This window comes from Camelus bactrianus, chromosome 6 (assembly GCF_048773025.1).
Source record: "Camelus bactrianus isolate YW-2024 breed Bactrian camel chromosome 6, ASM4877302v1, whole genome shotgun sequence".
Taxonomy (NCBI): domain Eukaryota; kingdom Metazoa; phylum Chordata; class Mammalia; order Artiodactyla; family Camelidae; genus Camelus; species Camelus bactrianus.
The window spans coordinates 32,993,478-33,018,497 of NC_133544.1; the positions used below are offsets into that span (position 1 = coordinate 32,993,478).

General features: G+C 37.4%; 1 protein-coding gene across 11 annotated transcripts in view; it reads right to left on the reverse strand.

Annotated features, from left to right (window-relative positions):
- The window catches only part of SYNE2 (spectrin repeat containing nuclear envelope protein 2), a 288,295-nt gene that overhangs the window by 239,455 nt on the left and 23,820 nt on the right, over positions 1 to 25,020 (reverse strand). For 10 of the 11 annotated variants that reach the window (XM_074365411.1, XM_074365410.1, XM_074365419.1 and 7 more), the window contains exon 2: positions 4,244 to 4,373. In XM_074365411.1, coding sequence (XP_074221512.1) covers positions 4,244 to 4,322 — 79 coding nt within the window. In that variant the 5' untranslated portion in view covers positions 4,323 to 4,373. Of the gene's footprint in view, positions 1 to 4,243; positions 4,374 to 8,219; positions 8,239 to 25,020 lie in introns of those variants that run through there. The other variant, XM_074365413.1, reaches the window with a different exon arrangement.

Below are 25,020 nucleotides of genomic sequence, written 5' to 3' on the forward strand. Positions count from 1 at the left end.
AAATAAAAATAAAAGTTTGCTATGGATTAACTACGATAAGGCTAAGATTTACAGGCATCTTCCCAAGAAAGTTGTTGGGGAAATTCCCTCTTTGAAACTGTTCTTTGAACCATGTCAGAGTGGGTGTGGTGCAGTGGAAAGAAAACTCTCCTCCAGGTCAAAACCCAGCCCTGCTGCTCACTAGCTGGGTGACTCTGGGAGAGTAATTCCGTCTTTCTGAGCCATAGCTTCCTTCTCTGTATCTTGAAGAAAAAAAAATCTACCTTACCATGGTTGTGAGGATCAAATGAGACAATGGATGTAAGAGTGCTATGTACGCTAGAGTGGGCTATATTAGACTCTGCAGTGGGGAAACATCTTTAAATATAATATTCATCATACAATTATAAGCACTAAAATAGGTACTATGGGTGAACAGAGGAGGGAGCACAAATCTCAACCAAAGAGAAAGTGGGGCTTGTGGAGGAGGCTGAGTCCGGCTGAGTTTGGGATGGACCAGGATAGATGAGGGCTGGATGAGCTGGATTCTTCCAGTGGGAGGAGGAGGCAGTGGGGCTGCGGGGGAGCAACCTGAACAAAGCTTGTGAGACCTGAGGGCAGAGAGAATGGAGAGCAGCAGACAGGAAAAGCCACACCAAGAAGTCCAGACTTTATCCCATTTGTGCTGGGAAGCCATTGAATAAAAATGTCAAAACAAAAAACCAGGAAAAACCAGACTTCTGTTTACAATTTTTTCCTACCCACCATGCTGTTTCTACTTTAGCTTTGTGCTCCTGGACAAGATATCCTTTGGGACAAAGACTCGGACTGTAAACACATATAAAGAAACTACAATGCATTTTCTGAGCTCACATTCTGTGTCAGGCAGGCACTGTGCTAAGCTCTTTGCATGCACTGTATTTCATCTTCAAAGCACAGGTGCAATATAGGCATTATTATCCATATTTTAAATATGAGGAAACTGAGACTCAAAAAAAATAAGTTTCTTATCCAAGCTCAAAGAACTAGTCAGTGCAGAACCAGCATTAGAAATTAGATTTACTGGGCAGAAGACCTAAATAGACATTTCCCCAAAGAAGACATGTAAGTGGCCAATAGGCATGTGAAAAGATGCTCAACATCACTAATTATTAGAGAAATGCAAATCAAAACTACGATGAGGTATCACCTCTCACCAGTCAGAATGGCCATCATCAAGAAGTCTACAAATAATAAATGCTGGAGAGGGTGTGGAGAAAAGGGAACCCTCCTACGCTGTTGGGAATGTAAATTGGTGAAGCCACTTTATTCTATAGTCGTGGGAACTCCTATAGTTCCCATGGAAACTACAGAAGTTCCTTAAAAAACTAAAAATAGAGTTATATGATCTGGTAATCCCACTCCTGGGCGTGTATCTGGAAAAGACAAAAACTCTAATTCAAAAAGACACATGCACCCCAATGTTCATAGCAGCACTATTTACATTAGCCAAGACATGGAAGCAACCTAAATATCCATCAACAGATGATTGGATACAGAAAATGTGGTGTGTGTGTGTGTGTGTGTGTGTGTATGTGCATGCATGTACAATGGAATATTACTTAATCATAAAAAAGAATGAAATAATGCCATTTGCCGCAACATGGATGGACCTAGAGGTTATCATATTAAGTGAAGTCAGACAGAAAAAGACAAATATCATATGATATCACTTATATGTGGAATCTAAAAAAAAGATACAAATTTTATTTACAAACCAAAAATTGACTCATAGACATAGAAAACAAACTGTGGTTACCAAAGGGGAAATAGGAGGAAGGATAAATTAGGAGTTTGGGACTAACAGATACACACTACTATATATAAAATAGATAAACAACAAGGATTTACTGTGTAGCACAAGGAACTATATTGAATTTCTTGTAATACACTATAAGGGAAAAGAATGTCAAACATATATATACGTACATGTATGTATAACTGAATCACCTTGTTGTACACCTGAGATTAACACTGTAAATCAACTATACTTCAATTTAAAAAAATTTTTTAAATAAATAAATAAATAAACAAACCTAATCACCTCCCCCCAAAATAAATAAAATAAAATAAATAACTTCTAAAAAGTTTAAAAAAACATAAATACTAGGTAAGTAATGTACACATGATAAATATAATTAACACTGCTGTATGTTACACATGAAATTTGTTAAAAGAATAAATCCTATGAGTTCTCACCACAAGGAATAAATTTTTTTTCTATTTCTTTAATTTTGTATCTATAGGAGATAATGGATGTTCACTAAACCTATTGTGATAATCATCTCATGATGTATGTAAGTCATTATGCTATACACCTTAAACGTATACAACACTGTATATTTCAATCAACTGGAAACTGTATCTCAATAAAACTCAAATAAAAAATTAAATAAATAAAATAAAAATCAGGATCAATTAATTCAAAGAAAAAAAAAAAGAAATTAGATTTACCTGAAAATTTATTGATGCACTATCACCCTGTAGGTCACATGAGTTACTACTCACACACAACAAAAACTTCAAACAAAAACAAGAACGTTGGGTTTTTTCAGTTAAATGAAAATTTGATTCCAACTGCTTATAAAGAGTATATGACACTATTTTCATTTTTTTTAATTCAAGAATCCAGGTATGAGGTTATGAAGATTACTGCAGTCCAGAAAGAAAACTTTATTGCCTCTTTGAACTTGCAAGTACCTTGAAGCATGCTTTCTAACAACACAGCAGAGTAAGGACTGCTGGGAGACAGCAGCAGCTGACAAGCCAGCCTGGCACCCAGTAAGAAGGAATCCCATAAAAGGGCAGCAGTATTCCTAGGGGACCACTCTGGGTGAGGCCCAATAGTTATTTTGTTTTCCAGTGGAATAAAATATAATAAAAGGTTTTTTTAAGTATATGACACTATTAAAAATGTACTTACTGAGGATTTTTTAAGTTCTTACCTCAAGTACTATCCCCTCAACATATTGTATGTTTCTCAGTCTATACAAATTACATATTTCAAAGCCTGATATATATAGGTATAGTCTATTGCAACAGCTATTGCCCCAAAGTCGAGAAGCTAATCATTCAAAACACATTTTCAATTACAAAGAGGTATCAAAATGAAAGTCTTTTGGGGATCTTTATCATGCATGACTCAAACAAATATAATGTACAGCATGGTGAACACAGTTAATAACACTGTATTGCATATTTGAAAGTTGCTAAGAGAAAAAAAAAATCTGACTGTGTATGGTGACAGGTGTTAATTAGACTTACTGTGGTGATCATTTTGCAAACTCTACAAATATCAAATGATTACGTTGTACACCTGAAACTAATGTTGTATGCCTATTATACTTTAATTTTTTTTAATATTACATTAAAAATAAGCTAAAAATTAAAAAGTAAGTGATTCAAAAGCTATGGCTTCTGGAGAGGGTATAGTTCAAGTGGTGGAGCACATGCTTCACACACACAAGGTCCTGGGTTCAATCCCCAACACTTCCTCTACTTAATTACCTCCTCACTCAAAAAAAAAAAAAAAAAAAAAAAAAAAAAGCTATGGCTTCTAAGTGATACTCTAAGAATGTTGCATAATACTGTCAATAATCTTTAAACTACTTTAAAACACATAGTTATATAAATATTTTCAAAGACTTGCCATGGCTTTTTTTCTTCTACACTAGCTAACTTTACTCAGCTCCAAGATTTTCAACAGAGGTGGAAAGTCTAGTGGCTAATGAATTTTCAAAGTACATAACGAATATTGCCATAAGCCATAAGAAGCATTTAAAAAATACAGAAATTACTTACTTGCATAAATGTAAACATAATTCATGTGACTGAAAGTTCATTCATTTTTAATACTACTACTCTTCCTTTTTATTAGGGAAAAATAAGGATGTACATTTAAAAGAGGCTATATACAAAAAGATGTAAAATAAATGCAAACAATACCAAGAGGACCATGGTTAACTATTTAATTTTCATTGCAAATCAAACACATGAGCTCAGAGTGAGAAACCAAGATACCAAATTCCTTCCAGGTATTCCTTTCTTACAGAGCTGAGACAGCAATAAGGACATTGAAGTATACGGAGAGGTTCTACAATTGTAAAAATATAGACATATGTATGTATTTTACCATACGAGAGACAGAAAGCAATAGAATTTGTGAATAGATGAGGGTGAGGTCCCCAAAGTTGCTATGGGTGTCACCCCACCCAATCTTAATTACCTTGCAGTGAAATATGGAGATCATCGATGCCCAAGGAAGCCTGTTCATCTTCGGTGAGAAGCACAGGACTAGATGCCATCCTTTGACTCAATGGAGATTATATCATGTCCATCTCAGTTAAAGAAGTGAACTAAAAATAGAAACGGATAAATGCTCATTAGTACCTCTGCAGCTCCGCATTTCTAGTAAACACGCATTGCCAGAAAGCCACAGCAACCAGAAACTGCCCTCCAAAAGAATCACAGCTTTCTAGTGAGTGTTTGCTTAGACATGAGGAACCAAGTGACTACACCTTCGTTTTTGAATCATAATCAAGATTTTGCCCTAGGACCTCTTCAGGCTCTTTAGAGTTGCAGGCAGAACTCCACAAGAGCAAGCATTGTGGGTTCTGAACTAGCAGTGAAAATGAAAGCAACACAGATTAGACTCTGTAACTCGTCCAGAGGATGTAAAGTTGACACAAACTATCTTAGGTGTTTGTGTGTATTATTTTATTAACCTTCAACCAACACGGATTTTCTTTAAAACTTTTAACTTAGTTCCTTTTCTGCTCCATGATTGTTGCCATTTACAGGAAACAGTAAAAACTTGGTTTGCATAGGTTGCAAAGTGAAACTAAAAAAGAACTCTATCATAAAAATGTTTTCATGAATTATCTAATTATATTATTTTCCCAAGTCCTTAGTTTCCCACCTACACATTTCTTTCTCAACCCCCACTTTGACTCTTAAAGAATCCTTCCAGTAAGAGTAATTCTTATTGTGCAGCTCGTTAAAAGTACTGCTTCATGTGTGTGTATGCCACTATTAGTATCCTGGGGACTGAGAATAAAACACTGACTTCTCCCATGCAGACGATGACCTTCCTATCAAAATAAACCTAACAGAACATACTAAAACATAAAATGTACTAGGGGATGAACAGATGAATGGACAAGTGTTCAAATACAAGTATAGCAAAATGTCAATGGCAGAATCCAGGTGTTGAATATATGAATGTTTTCCACTGTAAAATCCATTAACTTTGCTGCATATTAGAAATTCTTCATAATAAAATGTTGGGGGAGGGGAGGCTAAAAAAATAATAAACTTGGTGGGGGGGTATAGCTCAGTGGTAGAGCGCATGCTTAGCGTGCATGAGGTCCCGGATTCAATCCCCAGCACCTCCATTAAAAGAGTAAATAAGTAAATAAACCTAATTACCTCCCCCACAAAAATAAATAAATAAATAAACCTAAGGCCAACAGCCAGTTACAATCAATCATATCCAATAGACCACTTGAAAAAAATGCAAAGAACAAAAATCATTAAAAATCTTATGCTAGAGCCAGACTTCAAAAATCTTTCAATTGTCTTCTCATCCAACTACTCTGCTTATCATCCAAACTCCTTTATCATCTCTTCCATGGATCACTGCTGTTAAAGATTTTACCTACCAAATAAATTATGTTTATTAACTAGTGATTAATTTCTGTTACCTTGCAGAGATGAATCAGAGTCTGCCTGAGGTAAGAGTTCCTATACTGAGCTGATACAATTCTAACCAAAATAAAAAGCTGCTTGTTAGTTCAAGTGAGCCTGATGATTGATAAAAGTACAAATGTCCTCAGTTCTTGGTGTACTGAAGACCTCCACTACCCCTTCCCATACCAAGAACTCCTGAACCCAAAGTGAAGATATAACACTTCTTCATGATGATGGGAGAAAAACTGAATTCCAGAATGAATTTCCTAAAGGTCCCCACTTTTCATGCCAGGGACATTTTTTTAAAAAAGGATAATAACAACAGTAGCAAACCTTATTCAGTACTTACTATACATAGGCACTGTTCTAAGCACAACTCTATGAGTTAGGTTGTATATCCTAATATAATTATCCTGTATTTGAAAAGACAAAACTGAGACACACAAATGTCATACATACACAGTTGTCTAAGGACATATAGCTAGTAAATGATAGAGCTAAGATTTGAATCCAGGTGGTTTTGGCTTCAGAGTACATGCTCTTAACCAAAACATGTTGGTACCTGGTAGAGCCTGCTAAAACTTTGCCAGATTTTGTTTATTCTTTCTTTCACTCGTTTATTCAACAAACGTTTATATATGCTATACCCTGCTCTCAAGGAATTCGGTCTTCTGAGAATGACAGATGAACATAATATTGAATGAAATCTCCTAAGAAATGTACGTAGGAGGTGTTATGGAAGCAACAGAGAAGGCATGTCCCATCACTTGAAGCTGGAGATAGATGTGATGCCAGGAGTGTACTTAACATAAATCAGCATCTCACTCCAATGAGTCCTGTAGGCATTATTTGGATAATTCCTTGACTTTAATATGAATGTTGCTGAGAACCACTCATTGCCATGCAACATGAAATAACTGTGAGTCACCAAGTGTAGGGGAAAGAATTTAAGATAAAAACAGAACAACAGACAACAAACTGATTACCAGAGGATCAAGAAATGTTCCTGTGCTAGATTGGTATGCAGGATCCACTACATTCTATATTAAAGTTGTAAAAAAGAAATTAGTATTTCTTTAAAAAAAAAAAGTCTAGACCTTAACATAACTGTCTGAGAGGTTTCTGTTTTTAACAGTGAAAATTTATTAACAAACAAGTCAATAAAATAAAATTAATTAAAAATTTTAATTTATTGAAGACTTTCCTAGAGCTTCTAAAAAAAGTCCATCAAAAGTAAAACCAAACTATGAAGACTGACACAACTGCAAGTGTTAGATCATTGATCCAAATACTGTATTAGTACAATTTTTTATCAAAACATGCTACAGAGGTCATGAGGATCTGACTGAAGGCGATGTATGATGACATTTCCAACACAAGTATTTTTGGTGAGAAACGACTGCCTCTCCAGAGAAAAACTTATTTGCTAAACAGGGCTCATGAAAAACTGGAACAGAGCAGAGAAGAAAAGCTTTGAGAGATTTCACACGATCCGTATTGAGAAGCTAGAAAGAATATGAAAAGGGAAGGCAGAAAGAGGAATAAAGGCTTGGCCAGGGTCTCAATGAGTTCTGAGGGTCTATCAACCAAAATCCTGAGGGCCATCTGATCCTTTGCACCAGATTTCCCTGTGGGGCCCAAGGGCTGCCTTTTCAGGGGAAAATCACAGCACAGAAGCCTACTTCCCATTGCCTTACTTTTCCTTTTCAAATAATAAGCTACACGCAATTAGATCACATCAGGGTTCAGAATGAAAATAATGGATCACCATGAAATATAACCAAAGATTAGGCAAAGAATTAATGTAGCGGCGTAAAAGAGTCGAAGATCAAGTAGAATCATGTGGAAGTGTGTTTTTAAAACCCATGTAAATTAATACATGTGCTTTCATAAATGGCATAAGCTATTGTGAAACGACTGTGGTTTGCTTATGCAATCTATCTTAATATGCACCTGGTATCTCTAAAACCTCAAAACACTAGAGAATTTCCTTTTCTAAAAAAGGAAAAAAAAAAGAAATCTTGGCATATGGATTATTATGATTAGAATTTTTGCAACTCAAAAATGAAATGTGAATAGAGATTATTTGTAATGAATGGCATTGTGAGTGATTTTTATTTTCTTCCTTTCCCTTATCTGCATTTTTAAAATTTCAAATGATGAATGCCTATTTCTGCTTTGAGAAGAGAAACTTTTTTCCTTTCATTTTAATGAAATGACAGTGAATGGGGAACAAGGTATTACTTAGTTGAGGGTCAGTTCTCCAATCCATATGCTATGGAACCTGTATATGTATACCTTCACAATGAGAATATTTTCTTAACACAAAATATTAGAAAAATTCTGAGTTTCTATAAATTTCTAGAAAAGACTCCTAAAAGCCTCTTTTTTTCTTATTATTAGATAGTTTGCTAACAAGGCTACTGTTTTAATAGCACTGAAAAATCTCTGAGTCAACAGGGAGAAAGGAACATCTATGTCATCTTCAGAAGATGATCAGAAGGTGTACGTACCATAGCAGGACATGTTAAGTACATGCAGGCAATTCTTTAACAGAGTAATTCAAATATCAGCATTTTCCCTGCGATGCCTCATTGTTCTTTTTTCTATTCTTCAGCTCCATCATGTTATTTATAGTCCATCTAGGAATTCTGAAGGATCTCTCCTTTGTCGGTTAAATTATAGAGTTCTTCCCAGCAACTGACAGTTATTAACTTTGATCTGCCTGCAAGCTCACAGAAGAAAGCTGGTGACACATTTGCAATAAGCTTCTTCATCCTTTTTCCATTTACTTTTCCCAACTGTGTTATTATTTATCTTTTCACCATCATTTGACTAGAAGCAATTGGTGTAAATTCCCAGATCAGTTGATTTTTAAGGTTTACTCTCCTTTCTCCTTTCAGGCACTGTGTTTTTCTAATAACCACCAAAAAACGCCAGAACAGTCAATCCTAACTATTCACTACATTTTTAAAAAATCAAACATGTAGCAATTCTCTGGATATGATACCACTGCACTTGCTACCTCACAAGAAGCAGTATCACTCACCAGCCAATGCCAACTGGGCTGCTAAACCAACCAATTCAATCACGATAACAGCATTCTGAGTGAATGTAGCCACTTCCCTCAAAGAGCCTTCTGTTGGCCTTGACCAAGTCCCAAGTGCTCTGAACTACAATGACCACTGCTACAGAAAGTGAAAACTACATATCTTACAGGGTAGTTCTTAGATTTCACTGAAGCACATGAAACGACAAACTACAGTAGTAACTAACATTTATTGAGTGCTTACAATGATAGGCATACTACAGCATATAAATGTATTTACTATAATCTGTGAAGTGAATTTATCAAGATTATCCTATTTCTCAATCAGCAGTAAAAATTAAAAGCTAATCACAATATTAAAACAAAGGGTAAAAAAAATTAAGGGTGAAAATGTCCAATGCTGCAAAACCAGATATGTTAAATCAGCACAGATCTAGAAAGCAGGTGCTCAGAAAGTAATTATTTTTAATTTTCATCAGCACATTTTAACCTAGAAATTCTGCCCTTGCACCCCACAACCAATGTTTAAAGCTCATAATTCCCCCAGCAAAAGTTCCCTGCCTTTGTTACTACCATGTCACCAGTCTCCCAAAGAGCCTGGAGAGATATCGCTTTAAGTTTTAAGTACTGAAAATGGTTTGGATTTTTTCCCCCCATATATATCCATCTCTTCATTCCTTTTGTCATCATCTCTGCCCATGACCCCATTACTTTGTTCCTAAATTGCTACCAGAGATTCCTGGCTTCCCTATTAACTCTAGCTTCTCCATCCCTATCTTAGAAGAATCCCTAAGAGGTCCGGGATCGGAGGCAAGAGATACTGCCGAAGTTGAGGATGAGACACAGGTCTGAAAACGAATGGAACAAAATGTGTTGAAGATCAGGGCTAACAGCACAATTTTGGAGAAGTGTGTACAGCAACAGTAGGACCCGCAGCCCTCACCAGCCCCACCTACTCTATGAATACTGGTAGTCAGACCTATTCCCCAGACCTCCTGCTCCACCCGCAGCTGGGATCTCAGAGAATCCATTTCTGGAGAAAGTAAAGCCCCTAGAAAAGACCTCAATAGAAAGGTCAGTTCCCTGCCAAATCACCCTACTGTGAAATCCCACTAATTGGCTTTTTCCATTCCTCATTCTTGAATATGACTGGACAGCCAAAGAATACCAGACATTTAAAGAGAGCCTCCAAGAATGAAAGAGATCAAAACAAACACAAAAGAGGAACCTGGAGGAGCCAGCAAATGTGGGAAAGAAAATAAAAATAAAAACCAAAATTGATAATTGAATTTCTTTTAGAAATGACATCACAAGATGAATTCTATTTTAAAGCTTATAAAAGGCTTCTCAATATCAGTTACCAACAGAATCAACATTTCTTCCATTTTATACCTTCCCATGACAATGCCCTCTATAGCAAGGGATGTATTTTAAAGTTTTGTTCTGCATGCTGATAACATTTCACTAGCCTTTTCTTTAACCATTGTTTTTTGAACAATATCAAAGCAAAAAGTCATATTCTACTGGACAGAATTAACTTTAGAAAGTCCTTATAAAGTCAGACTTAGTCTTGCTTATAAACATCCACACCCACACATATGCTGAAATGGAAAGCAAAATGCAAGAAAACTACTTTGGCAGAAACAAATGCTTAAAGACTTTCATCACAGCCCTCTTGAACAAGCACTACTATTTTGTTCTAGTTCCTCCAAAAGACAAAAGCCAGTTTCATCCTCAGATACAAATGGTAGTACCACACAGAAGCTCAGAATGAATTCACAATTCCACAGGAATCTGGAAGTCACCAAGGTAATTTTTCTTTTTAGGATCATAAAGAGTACAGACTCTTAGTGAAATGGGCGGCCATCTCAGAGTTTTGAGCAGGGGAGAGATATAATTTGACTTATGTTTCAAGATTATCATTTAGATTGATGCGTTGGGAACAAAACATGGGACATGGAATGAAGCAAGGAGATTAGGTAAAAGGTTATTACAGAATGGATGGACAGATGAATAATAAACAAGAAAGCAAGCATGGTAAAACATTAAGGATAGACTCTAGCTATTGAGAATATGAGTATCTGTGTAAAGTTCTTTCAAGGTTGTTGTATATTTGAGAATTCTGATAATAAAATGCTGGAAGGAAGAGGATATGCCAGTTACCCAGATGCTGAAGAGTAGAGTAGTGACTGGTCAGTGGTCAGATTCTGGATTTATTTTGAAGATGGCGCCAATAAGGTTTCCTGACTGATTTGATGTCATATGTGAGAGAAAGAGGAGAATAAAAAAATACCTCCAAAATTTTGACCCCAGCAACAGGAAAGATGGAGAAGTCATGAATCGAGCCAGGGAAGGCAGCAGGTGGAACAGGTTTGGGGACAAAGCAGAAGCCCAGTTTTGAAATATCAGATGTACATCATGCATCAGTCTGATAAAACGGATTCCTATTCTATTTGAATCCAGGTAACTTGGGCATACTCTAATTTTTTTTTTCAAAGTAAAAGCTTCCTGCCTCATGGGAAACTAAGCCAAGACGATCAAGTCAGAATCAGGAGGATGGAGTTAGACAAGGCAGTAAGATAGAAACAGGGTACTATGAAAAACAAAAAAATTAACTGCTCTATTTAAAAGATCAATAAAGGGGTTAGAATATAAAATAAGGACATCTCCCATAAACAAAAAGGAGAAAAACAGAAAAGAAATACAAAACTTAAAGGGCCAATCCAGTGGGTCTAACATCCAAATGAGAAAACAGAGGGAGAAAATCATCAAAGTGATATAAGAAGATTATTCAGAGCTGAAGGACAAGTGTTTTCATATTATAAGAGCACAATGAGTAACCAACAAAACAGAAGTTTTAAAGACCCTCAGCAAAACACATGGCTGCAAAATTTTAGAATAGCAGGAATGAAGAATCTCCTGAATATAAAAACCAGACCATAAACCAAGGAACAAGAATTAGAAGAGCATCAGACTTCTGTATAGCCACACTGGACAACAGGATACAGTGAGGAATATCCTAAAAATTCTGAAAAAAAAAACCAAAAAAACTAAACTAAACATAAGAGCTAAAAATCACAAAACTCTTGGAACAAAAAAAAAAAAAAATAGGCCAAAAGCTTCATGACATTGGATTTTGCAATGATTTCTTGGATATGACTCCAAAAGCACAAGCAACAAGAGAAAAAATAAATCGAACTATGCTAAAACTTAAAATTTCTGTTCATCACAGGACATGATCAACAGAGTGAAAAGGCAACCTATGGAATGGGAGAAAATATCTGTAAATCATATATCTGATAGGAAGTTAATATCCCTAATATACAAAGAACTCCCACAACTCAACAACAAAATAAACAACCCAATTAAAAGTGGGTAGAGGACTTGAGCTTAATCATTAATCATAAGGGAAATGCAAATCAAAACTGCACTGAGATACCACCTCAAACCCACCAGGATAGCTACTATCAAAAAAAACAGAAAATAGCAAGTGTTTCCAAGGATGTGGAGAAACTTGAACCCTGGTTCACCGTTGGTGATAATGTAAAATGGTGCAGCTGCTAAGGGAACTGTATCGCAGTTCCTCAAAAAATTAAAAATAGAATTACCATATGATGATCCAGCACTTCCACTTCTGGGTATAAATACAAAAAAAAATTGAAAGCAGAGTTCTCAAGTAGATATTTATACACCATATTCATAGCAGCATTATTCAGAACAGCCAAAAGGTGGAAGCAACCTGAGTGCTCACCCACAGATGAATGGATAAACAAAATGTGACATGCACATACAATAGAATAATATTATTCAGCTTTCAGAAAGAATGAAATCCTGACACATACAGCATGGCTGTAGCTTGAGGAAATTATGCTAAGTGAAATAAGCCAGTCACAAGAAGACAAATATTATATGATTCAACTTATATAAGGTAACTACAGTATTCATAATCAGATTCATAAAGTAGAATGGTGGTTGTCAGGGGCTCGGGGAGAGTAAGTAGGGAGTTAATTGTTTTAATTAACTCTCAATTAACTTTTAATTGTTTAATGAGTATAGAGTTTCAGTTTTGCAAGATGAAAAGAGTTCTGGAAATGGATGGTGATAATGGTTGTTACACAATGTAGAATGTACTTAATACCACCAAACTGTACCCTTAAAAATAGTTAAATTGGTATATTTTATGTTATGTGTATTATCACATTTTTTTAAAAAATCAGATAGTATTTTCAACCTACAGTCTATATCCAGTTCAAGTATTAATCAAGAGCTAAGGTAGAAAAAAGTCAAAGAAGCCAAAAAAATTTACATCCTATGTTCTTGCTCTTAGAAAGCTACTGGAGAAGTTACTCCAACAAAATAAGAAAGTGAAACAAGAAAGAGGAAGGGAAGTATTCCAACAAAACAGAAAACTAAACTAAAAGTGAGAAAAACAGACTGGATACTGAACACAGGAGAAGTAAAGGAAAGTTCCCAGGATCGAAACAGGAAAAAGTAGGGCTCTGGGAGAGGGGTCCAGAGTGGGGGCTGGGGGAGGATGAATTGGAAAGAGGAGACTGAAGACAAGAAGTGGAGAACAGATAGGATGAAGGGGCACAGAGACTGCTGGCTCAGGGAAGGTGAAGAACCACCACCGTGAGAACACTCGAGGAATTAAGCTAGAAGAGTTTGGAGGCTGTGGTCAGGGAGTATTTGAATTAGTGATTCTGAAGATGATGCAGCTCCTGGTAAGATAAAGTTCCAATCTGGGGTCAGACAAACTTAAAAAAGAAAAACAACTCCTACCTCCATTCATTCCATAAAGAATTTGTGATTTGCAAAACATGTTCACCATTTTTCTGAGTGGAAATGCTGAAAAGTTTGGGGCAGAAGGATTGAGGGAGCTCTCAGTAGATGACCTCATTTTTCTCAAGAAAACAAGAAGTCGGGTCATCTGTCAAGTATGGGAGAGCCGGGTAGGGTAGGGTCCTTGAGAAATGAATAGTGCTTGGAACAGGCCATGGTCAAGGACCTGAACAAACCGAGAAGCAAGAGGTACAAGGAGTTGGAGAGCATTACAAGGCGCACCAAGGTCAGATCAGCACTGGCTGCAAATGGGTTCAACATCATTTTGGGTTCAAGGTTCTCCCAGGAGGACTCGGCATCTGGCTGACATGCATGTCGGAGCAACAACGGCTGGTGACTTAATAAATTTCTGCCAACTAAAAAAATGCTCGAAAATTCCACATAGACATAAGGACACATGTTCAAGAATGTTCACAGCAGAAGTATTTATAACAAAAAAAGTGGAATCAGTTGAATGTGTTTATGTAAATTTTAAACATGCACATACACATATGGTAAAAGAACAGAAATATGCTTGGGAATGATACCCCCGACTTCAGGGTGGAACGCAAGGGATGGGAGGGTGGGATTTCAGCTCTATAGAATGGAGTCAATGTTTCTTTCTTCTAAAAATGTGACATTTAAGTAGGGAATACATTATAAATGTATGAAATAGTCATTCTTAACACTTTAACATTGTGATAGAATCCTACTTAGAGAAGAGATGAAATGGTTGAAAGAGTCCTAGGCTTAGAAGAATTTGGCTTTGGCCCCAGTTCTGCCACTGACCCCACGGCCTTGGATAATCATCCACTTCTCCAAGGTCCCGTTTCTTCATCTCTGAAATGATTTTGTCTGAGCCAACGCACAGCCTCTCGGGTTCTTGCCAAAGACTCTTACCCCGAAGTTCTCTGCTACGCATTTAAAAACACTGAATTACAAGAAATAATACTCATGGAAGAATGCCTGAAAGACTTAAAGTCCACCCATTCCTGGATGTGGTCTTTGGATGCTGTCCAAACATCAGGGAGCTGTGAACCCGAAATGCATTGTTTTATCCCTTCAGAGAATTGCTCTTTAAAACGTATTCTGGCATAATCCCGTAAACCTTACCGAGCAGGATATTAAGGAAACAGTTAAGAGAAATCTACTTCTTACACAGAGGTTCAGGAGTACAGTCTACAAGCCACACAATGTTCCTTTTATGAGAACACGCTGTGGAAAATTCTCTCAGGTCTCAGTACCAAGAAAAACTGTGATCCTGAGCATTTATTCTTTTAATCGAATGACCATGTTATTTCTATAAACAAAGTTGCCCTCTCTCTTTTTTTGGCTGGTATAACCCAGCTGTAGCAACTACAAATGACTTTATGGAAAACAAGGTGCTCTCCCACTGGCTTTACTCATCTACTCATATTTTTTCTTCACTGCAATGTCCTCATTTATTTTTTTATTCTATTGAATCCTGTGTTTCTGTGCAAACTACTTCAAACTTTCTCTAGAATAAGGGAGGTAAGTTAAATTAACTCAGTTTTTTTGTATGGACAAGATGAGATAACATGTATGGCATGTTGAAAATTACAAAATGAGATACAAATGCAAATTGTTCTTCATTGGTGAAGAAGAAAAATTTTCCAGTGGATGATGAAAGTTTATGTGCTTTCAGGAAGTAAGATTTTTAAAATATTTCTCAATGCCAAGTCGCTGGAAGACATCTAGATTCCAGTTCTAAGCTCTAGGAAGAGATCTAATTTGTAGACAACACGGTGAAGCATCCCTAAAACGCTATGAATAACTTTGCGACTTACTCTGCATCAGTTCTGCCAGGTTCTGTTTGTTCCTGCCTCATCCTCTTGCACTAAGTGCATGTTACCTGTAGCCTCATTCCCATGGAGGCCCTGAATCAATGGAGAGTCTTGCCTGGAAGCAATGGATTAACAATTTTTCTGGTGGGAGGTGGAACACTAATAGTGGGCAAGGAGGTACCGAGGGGCATAAGTTGGCTTCTTATTATTCGTTAGAAAAATATATTCCTAAGAATTCTTTTCACTAAAGAATACATATTTTCAATGATTATACTCCTTGTGAATATATTCTTACTCTGCCTTGCCCTGATGTCCCCATTCCCTGCCCTTCAATGTCTACTCTCTTCGATCAGCAGACCAGGCTCTGCGATATGTTTTCCTCTCTCCCTGCCCCAACCCCCTCCCATTACAGCAGGACAAACACAAATTGAACATTCCATAAAATGCCAGCACATTAAAACGAAAAGAGGCCATCCTGAAGATCACCCACATCTTCAAAAAGCTGTTAAAATCATTGTATGTTGTATGAACTGCTTAAACTTTCCAAACAGTGAAAAGAAACAAGCAATTAAGTAGGTCCACTTGCCCTTCAGGAAACTGGCTTTGGGTGGATTGGCCTTTTTCCCCCTGAGAAGCAGCTGTGTGACTAACAGACCACTGACTCTGGTCCCCACTGCAGGAATAACCTCAGCCCTGCGCCCAGCCAAGCCAGCTGGAGCCCTGACTCCCATCCATCACCTAGTTCTTGTTAGCCTCTTGCCAGCATCTCATGCTGGAGCAAACTGCAAGCATGCATGGATATAGGGGCTCTAGGTCCTGAGCATTAACTTGAAACCACAGTGAACAAGCAGAAACCCAATGCTCACAAGCTCCTCTGTGGAGCCTCCCTGTCCCTTTGGAGCAGATCCCGTGGCCCTGGGACTTCTTCAGACTCGAGACAGTGAGCTCAGAGGCCTAAGTCTGGTTCACTGCTGACTCTATCATCTGGTGCAGCGTGTGGCACAGAGCAGGTACATAATACATGAGGGAAGAGTACAAAGAGTGAGCAAATGAAGGAACAAACCGGAGCAATTTTTTTTTTTTTAGTTTTTTTTTAAATTTACGTATAATCGGTTTACAGTGCTGGGTTAACTGGTGCAACACTACTGAGGACACTGTTTCTACAATTCTCAGCTGCCCTCTGGGAAGCCCTCCATTAACATTTTTCTTTTTCTTTTCTTTTTTAAGAAGTTATGCTAGGAAATACTTCATTTCCTTGGAGAAATGGGTTGGGTTTTCTGTGGCCGTTTTTGTATTATTTGTATTGTTTTCCTTTCTGAAAGTAAGAACTGTATAATTAGTGTTCCTTTTACACTTTGGCTGTCCAGAAACACAGAGCTAACTCTGAGGTCAGATTGTAGCAATTATGTCAGTTCTCGCTATATTTGTTTCACCCTGGTATTTGTCTCATTTTTTTGTTTTTACTGTTTATTGACATATAATACCTTATCTTATACGTATTTGTTATGGTTATCTGAAATCTTTTGTGAATAAGGTAAGGAATGAACAAATTAAAAAACTAAATGAACAAATAAGCAAGCAAACCAAAACTCAGAAAGTATACTTTACAAGGATTTTTTTAAAATACAGACACAAACAAAACTAAAAATAATTTTGAAATTCAGGTCTTCTCAAGTCACAGAATTTTTTTTTAAAAAGTTACAATTTCTTCCTTCAATATCTCCACTTGAATTGCTCCCCTTCCTTCTATTTTTGACAAGATTTGTTCTCTGCCTAAATGGCCAGAATTCTTTACCACCAAAAAAAAACAAAAACAAAAACTGAATTGCCCTAAAATGTCTTCCTGGATGCATTTAAGGCAAAATGTCTATTTCTATTTGTAATTTTTTTCCTTGGATTTTCAAGATTTCAGAGGAACTTTGGTCTCAAACTATTCTGGGGGAAAGAGGCAGTGGAGAAGATGGAGGAATTATGTTAAATTCACAAAGCTGAATTAGTCCTACTAACCTGTGGTCAAAATGGTTGCATGTTAACTAGCAAAATTCTGAAATGATGGAAACATTTGGAAAACTATGTGCAGGAGGATCTCACTGTGCTAATAACAGTATTTTTGTCAAGTGTTTCAAATAACCGTATGTGCATTTTTACACGTTTCTATTGGATAGCATTTCCCCACTGATGAAGAATTTGCTGTCCTTAAAATTCCAAACACTGATCTCTCCAAGATATTTAAAAGAAATATTTCTAAATTTGAAATGTTTGCCAGCAAAATACAACAGCCAGAAATATGTTGGCTGTTAAATTGAGAAATTTGTTTCTGAAACATACTATTTTTTTAGAAAAATACTTGCCAGTTTTAGTGGCAGCTGCAGAAATGTTTTCATACTCAGAAATTAATTTACTATTGAATGTGGGAAAAGGAAGAGTGATTTGCTGTTTCCTTTTGGCCTGCACTACTACAACCAACCCAAATTACACACGTCTTTATCAACAGCTGCTGTTTGGCCAGGTACCCATTCTTTCTCTTCCACTGTGTTCTTACAGAGGAAATTAACAAAACAACCTTTTTGAGATAAGGTCCATTTTGTCTTATAATGGCTAAGTCCCACTCCAGCCCTCAATCACATGTATATGACTGTTAAGTTTCTTGCTTAACTTAGAAGCTTTCTGACCCAATTTTATTCTACTACTCAAGCTTAAGATAAATATTACAAAAGCTTGAGCCAAATTCATGGAGAGTTGAGAGTTCCAGATGAGAGTGTATTCATTCATTCATTTAACAAATATCCACTGAGTGCTTACTAGCTGCTGGGCACTGTATCAGTTACTGGGATGCAAAGATGGATAAGTGGGAAAGGTTTTCCAGTGACAGGAACAGAGTGCTCGGGGAGCATAACCAACAGCAGGAACTAACTGCCTGAGGAAATCCAAAAAAGCAAGGCTTGTGCTAACAGGCTTAATGGGAAAGGAGCATATTTGTATATTCCTACCCTCAAGATTTGCTGGCTAATGCAGGTAGGAGGTAGCAAACGTAGATTGGTGGATGAGAAGATTGGCCAGGACAAGTGAATCTAGTCCATTTATAAGTTTTCAATAAGTGCAAAAATAAGTTTGTTCCTCCAATTCACCACCACAACAGAGCCAAGGATTAAGAAACAGATCTAGGTATATTTAGAGGGTGAAAAAGATCTTTAAAATCTTAATCACTTATACTGTAAGGATAAAAAGTCAAACTGTAGGCCAAATTTATTTTCTACAAAATGGAATAGACATTTTATTTACTTTTAAGATAATTTTTGTATAATAAAAGTAATATGTGTATATTAAAATAATTTCTGATATTACAGAAAACTAAAAAAAAAACAAAAACGATAAAATCTATCCACAGTCTCACCATCTAAATACCACCACTCCTAATAGTTTGGGGAATGTTTAGACCGTTTAATCTCTAACATAGGTTTTTTTTTAATTTTGTTTTTACAAAGTTGTAATTATACCACAAATATTTTTTATTCTGCTAAATATTAAACATCACTATTTCTTTGTCATTAGTCTACATAAATATCATTTTAATGCCTACATTATATTTTGATGGTATATAAAAATTTGAAATAGAAAAGAATAGCAAGGGTGAGTCTCCTAAACTTCTCAAGAAGATCAGGGAAAAAAATGTTCTGTTATTGTTTAGCCCTCATTCGTTTATTATTACCCAGTAATCTACCCAAAAAGCATTAATGTACAGCTTGTATGTTTCAGGTGCTATGCTGGCTGGTCAGCAAGATAATCAATCTTTGGAAAAATGGTCTCCAAGACAAGAGGGATACATAACCCCTCTAATTTGATTCCTGCACATTGTTCTCTGAGTGCTTTAACTCTGCTCTATGCAGATTAAATCAAATAATTAAGTGAGTTATACTATGAGACTAATCTCCAGAAGGACAGAAATAGTAAATGGGCAGCAGCAACAAGGACCCAGGCTCATCTGAGCTAGAACAGAACCAATTCTGGCTCCAAGATCCCTGCCCGTGATGAGAGAAGAAAGGACCAGCACACATCAGCTGCTGGATGGCTATCACGTCATGAGCAGTGTTTCCCATGCAGGGATACATGAGCCACACTGAGCCTAGTTTGGGAAAGTGAATGGTCTTTGAGGAGGCAACGTCATGTATGTCACAGAATTATTCCCAGACTAGTGGTGTTTACAGGCCTGAGTTCTAGTCCTCATTCTGGCTCAAGCGTAGAGAATGCATTTAACATAACTGAGCCCTAATTTTCTCATCCATAACATAAGGGTGGAGCCAGACATTCTCTAAGAGCCCTTCCAGCTAAATCAATCTGTGATTTTATGATGCTATAAAACACAGGACTCCCAGTTCATAAAAGTACCAAACCCAACCATCTTACCATTGTTTAAGCATTATTTCAAACACCAGGAATGAAGGAAAAATAGTTTCTTGCTGCTCCAGAAGTACATGTCTTCCAGTTCAGTTGCTGAGCTACTCTAAGTTGTGACCAATTTTCAGACTGGCTGGCAGTGCCAATGAGGCCCAGGTAGGGGTTTGAACCTCTGGATTCTCCAGGACAATCAGCTGTGCTCTCTAATGTGGCCACTAGCTGAACTCCTTCCCTGTGCTACCACAGAGAGTGTCTGATGGGTTCAAATCTGCTTTTCTAGTGCAAAAGTTCAAAGTACTGCCTTAAATGACCGAAGGTCACACTCTCATTATATAATATTCTCTGACAGTATGGAAACTAGAGGATAAATTCTCTTTATTATTGAAAAATTATTTTTATTTTTTCTCAAAATGGTAATTATTTCCACGCTGTTAGGATTTTCCTTACAAATTTCTTAATAGTTACAGAACAACCCATTCGCTTAAAAAACACAAAATTAATAAAGACTACTACCCCAATAACTACAAAATACTCTGTCAAACAATTTAGGCAGCAAGTTACAAAATATCAAACTGATATACATCCAGTAGGTAAACAAACTTTGCATTTAATAATTGACTTAATAATCACACAATGTACTCTTAAAATTACCTCTGTTCTACCTACCTCTTGAAATCAAAGTCTGTGAGTCAAAAAGGAAAAAAGGAAAACTCCATATAATAATCAAGTGGGCAACAGAGCATGCATTCTACCCTGCCTTACAGGAATTAGAGTCAATCATTCTTGAAAAAAAAAATTATTACTTATCTGAAGATCATAAAGCCAAAAAAAAAAAGTACCATCAGCTCTCAGTGACCCAAGCACACAGATTCCCTACGGTGCATTAGTCAGAGTCCCCTTCCGTGGCTGAGGGCATTAAACAGGTGATAAGTTTATGTGTCTGCCTGTACATATGCCTCTGTAGGCTGTGAGTCCATCCAACAGTGCATCTGAAATCTTGTCTGAGTCAGAGGCAGTGGGAGTGTTAAAGTTCCTTTCACCCTGTAAAATGGCGTCATCACCTGTCGGTGCTGGTACACAGGAGGATGGAGGGCTCAGTCACTTAACTAGAAAGCAGCAGGACCTCATGTTGGTGGTAGGAGGGAGGCGGATGGCCAATTAAGAAAATCAGCATTCATTCTACTTGCTTAGACTAAGACATCATCTCTCAGCTACAATTAAGTGTTCAATAACTAACAGATACACAGTACCATATATAAAATACATAAACAATAAGGACCTACTGTATAGTACAGGGAACGATATTCAATTTCTTGTAATAACCTATAATGGAAAAGAATATGAAATATATATATATATGCATAACTGAATTACTTTGCTGTACACTTGAAACTAACACAATGTTATAAATCAACTATACTTCAATTTTTTTAAAACAGTGTCCCATAAATGTAAGCTGAATATCTCAAGTGAACATATCGCCAACTGCATACCAAACATACAGCTAACAGTTCTACTTCAGTGACTCACAGATCAACATATTCCAAGTAGAACAGGTGACCACTTCTGGCCATGAAGGAGTTACAGAATTAACCTTCCTCTATAAAACTTTTTTTTAATATAGGGAACAATTATTTTAAGGGCGCAACAGGCAGTGCAGGAGAGTCAGCCTTCTAAGAGGGAAACAAGCGAGGAGAGCCCTGGGATTGTCTGTGCTTTCTACATGGAGACAAGGTCCAGACCTCAGTGCTTCAAGGGGAACACCAACTAGAGCCCGGCAACCCCGCTGAGATCAGAATTCAGAAAGGTCAAGGTGGCCAAGGTAGGGAAGGAAGCGGGGTTGGGCAGAGGAAGAGGTTGAGCTGCAAAGCAGGCTCCAGAACAGCCTCGCCAACCTCACAGTGGGCTCTGGAGGTTAAATGGTGCTTCAGAGTTATCCTGAGTTGGATGACATGGTCCTCACACTCCCACCTCATCAGTCACTGCATGTGGGACCCTCCATCCCCATCCCACCTCTGGAAAGGGGCATAATGTTGGGTCAGGTGGTTTATTGCTACTGAGGCAAGCCCTGAAAGGCGGATAGCACTCCCAGAAGCTGGGCAGTGAGTCCTCCATTGAAGGGAGATCTGGACAGCACATCAGTGTCCACCACAGTGAGCTCTTAAAACCACCAATCTAGTGATTTTACTTCCCTGCTTTAAACATTTCAGAGGCTACTACTCCTCAGCTGCAGAGCATTCGAGCTTCCTCAAGATCTGGCACCTTCCTCCTCTTCATCCCCATCTCTTGACACTCTGCATAGACTGACCCACGTTCTCTCTTTTCTGCCTTCGCACGTGCTGTTTCTCCTCCCCGAGACCCAGGGCAGTGAGGTGGTCTGCTTTTGTGCTCCAAACGCACCCCATGCCTCAAACTCAGCACAAATCTCACAACCATCAGGTCCACGTGTCTGAGACCTCATCTGGACCGTGAGCTCCTTGAAAGTACCGCTTTCTTCTTTGTGGTCACAGCACCAACACCAAGTCTGATGCGAAGTAGGCACTAAACAAATGTGCAAAGAGTAAATGGAGGGAGGGATGGATAGAATCATCAAGCATCCTCACCAGGTACCTCCTACTGAAACCGTCCTGAGAGTCACTTCTCTTCTGCCCCCACAAGGCTGCTGTCTCCTTGTGCTCTCTAATCCTAGAAATTTCACCTCCACTGTATTCTGTGACAGAGTCCATTTTTTTAATTTACTTTTACCCTCAATATTCTGTCTTGTCTGATATGGTCTAAGAGTGAGAAGATGCTCACGCATATATCTTCTGGCCCCAACATCCTGACTGTGGCTCACCTCTAAACTTAGACTTTCATGGCTCTTTTCATCTCCTGGGCCAGACTAAGGGGACCTACCCCTCAACACTCCACAAGATCATCCACCACCACCCAATGCCCCTTTGCAAAATTCTCTTCTTGATGTCAAATATATATTTTTTCATTTAAAAACAATTCACTAGCTTCTATATTTTAAGCAACAGAAATAGTACTACATTTATATTTCATCACAGAAAACATCAGGCTCTGGTCTAAGACAACTTCTCCTAAATTCAGAATACCTCTGTAGGGAAGGGATATTTATCATCTAATATAAATTCTTGTATTCTTTTTTGTTGCATGTTCAGCCTTTATTAAGTGTCACTTCTTTGTATGAAGAGTACAATGAAGCTTGTACTCATAATGATATAAAAGGACTCTGAAGCTTTGCAATGTCCTAAGAGATATGAACCTCAAAGAAAATTTCAGTTGTATTCGAGATGTTTATATTATTAATAGTCTAAGTCTCTGAAAATTAGCAATCTAAGTACGCTGGGTTTAGTAATTCTCCAATAAATAGAGTATGAGTTATTTTACCCCTCAATTATGGCATAAAACAGGTAGAGAAAGTTGAAGATACAGTTCTACATCTAAGAAGATCCGTTTTAGACAAATTATATTAGTGCAAAGTTTCCACTATGTTGGTAAGTGCTATCTATATCCTAAAACAAAAGCAAACTATAGCTAAAATCTGACACATCTAGAACTAAAAGTTTCCAACAGTAAAAATATCTTTCCCATCTTATTCCCCAGAAAGTACAAGTGAAGCATAAAACAGACAAAGGCAACAGAGTTAAGGAGCAAACAAGAGTTTAAATACATACAAAAGCTAGGTAACAGGTCCTTGGATAATTTAAAGTTGATTATAATCTCTCCTATATCATACATCTTCAAATATATTTTGCCTTGTCTGTGTTTACTGATGCTGAATTTGGTTACACACAGATCATTATTATAAACTGAAATAAAAGAGCCACAAAAAGCAAGTTCATTCCAAATATCAAAGGCCAAAAAGTCCTCACAAGATTCATGTGCAAATGGAACTTATGGAATACAGATAATTCCCGAGACTTGATTCATAAGACTAAACATGGTTGAAAGGACAAGATCACAAGGAATATCTGCCCACAGTCGATACAAAGTGTGCCTGTCCGAAGCTACATTTACTCACTGCATAGAGTTTAGCTGAAAAAAAAAAAAAAAAAAGGAGGCTATGTAAAAGAAGTTATAACGAAAGGGGACTGTGTATGAAACCAACTGTTTCTTATTTCTAAACTTTATGCTCTAATAAGAGGAGCACACGTGAAGAGGCACATGTTTGACCCTAAATTTTAAAATTTAAAAGAAAAAAGGAGAACTGAAGCATATTAAACCAATAAATAACACCTAATTCATGGTAAAAATAGAGTGCTCACTATGCACTAAGCATTTCACATAACACACGAAGTATCTGCAGATACTTCATTTAAGGCCCATGAAGCATCTCTGTCATGGACACTAGAAATACCACTGATATCACAGGAGTGACGCATCTTATCCAAGTGGCTCAGCCAGGGAGCTGGGTCTCAGAGCCGTATCTGTCTCATCCATGAGTCCACATTCTCAACTCTTATCTCATACAATTCTAAAAGAAGATAGTCAGGATAAGTAAACTTTTCAAGTAATTACATAATTTACTCTTTTCATGACATCAACATTTGTCTTTAATCATTGGTGATGGAAACTGATCCACTAAATACAGTATCTGGAATACGATTTTTCTTTGGTCACTTAAAAACATCTTTATTAATCACTGTACTCAGCTCTAATTATAACCATGTATGGCACTCTATCTAGCTCCTCACTAAATGCATCCTAAGGAGCACATTATTAAAGTTGACATTTTTCAGGATGCAAAAAGAATCACTGCTTCCTGCACTGGCTCTGCCCCGTATCTGTGCTATGACCACGAGTGAGCACCTGGCGCTCTCTTGAGCTACCACCTCCTCTGCTATAACACAGGGGCCCATGGTACACCAACCTCACAGAGCCTGCTAGAAGGCTAGGATGAGAAAGCTAATATAAACATGATTGAGAAACTGTAAACCATAGCAGAAGTGTAGGCTTGATTATCTCCCTTCAATGAAATGTTTGGATTTTAAACTCTTCCTCTCAGATATGATTTTAAAGAGGAATGAAATTCACAGATGGCTAAAAGTCTTGATGGTTCAATAGCAGTTTGTGTGGCTGGCCACGCAAAAGTATGTTACAGCTTCCAACAGCAATTGTGCTCTTGTTCTAACAGCTTCTGCAAGACCACAGCACGAAGGCTTGGGAAGCTTGTTTCCTCAAGTGGTGTGAGTATGAAGTATCTTAACCACCAGACGTTGCACAAAATGCAGCAACAGG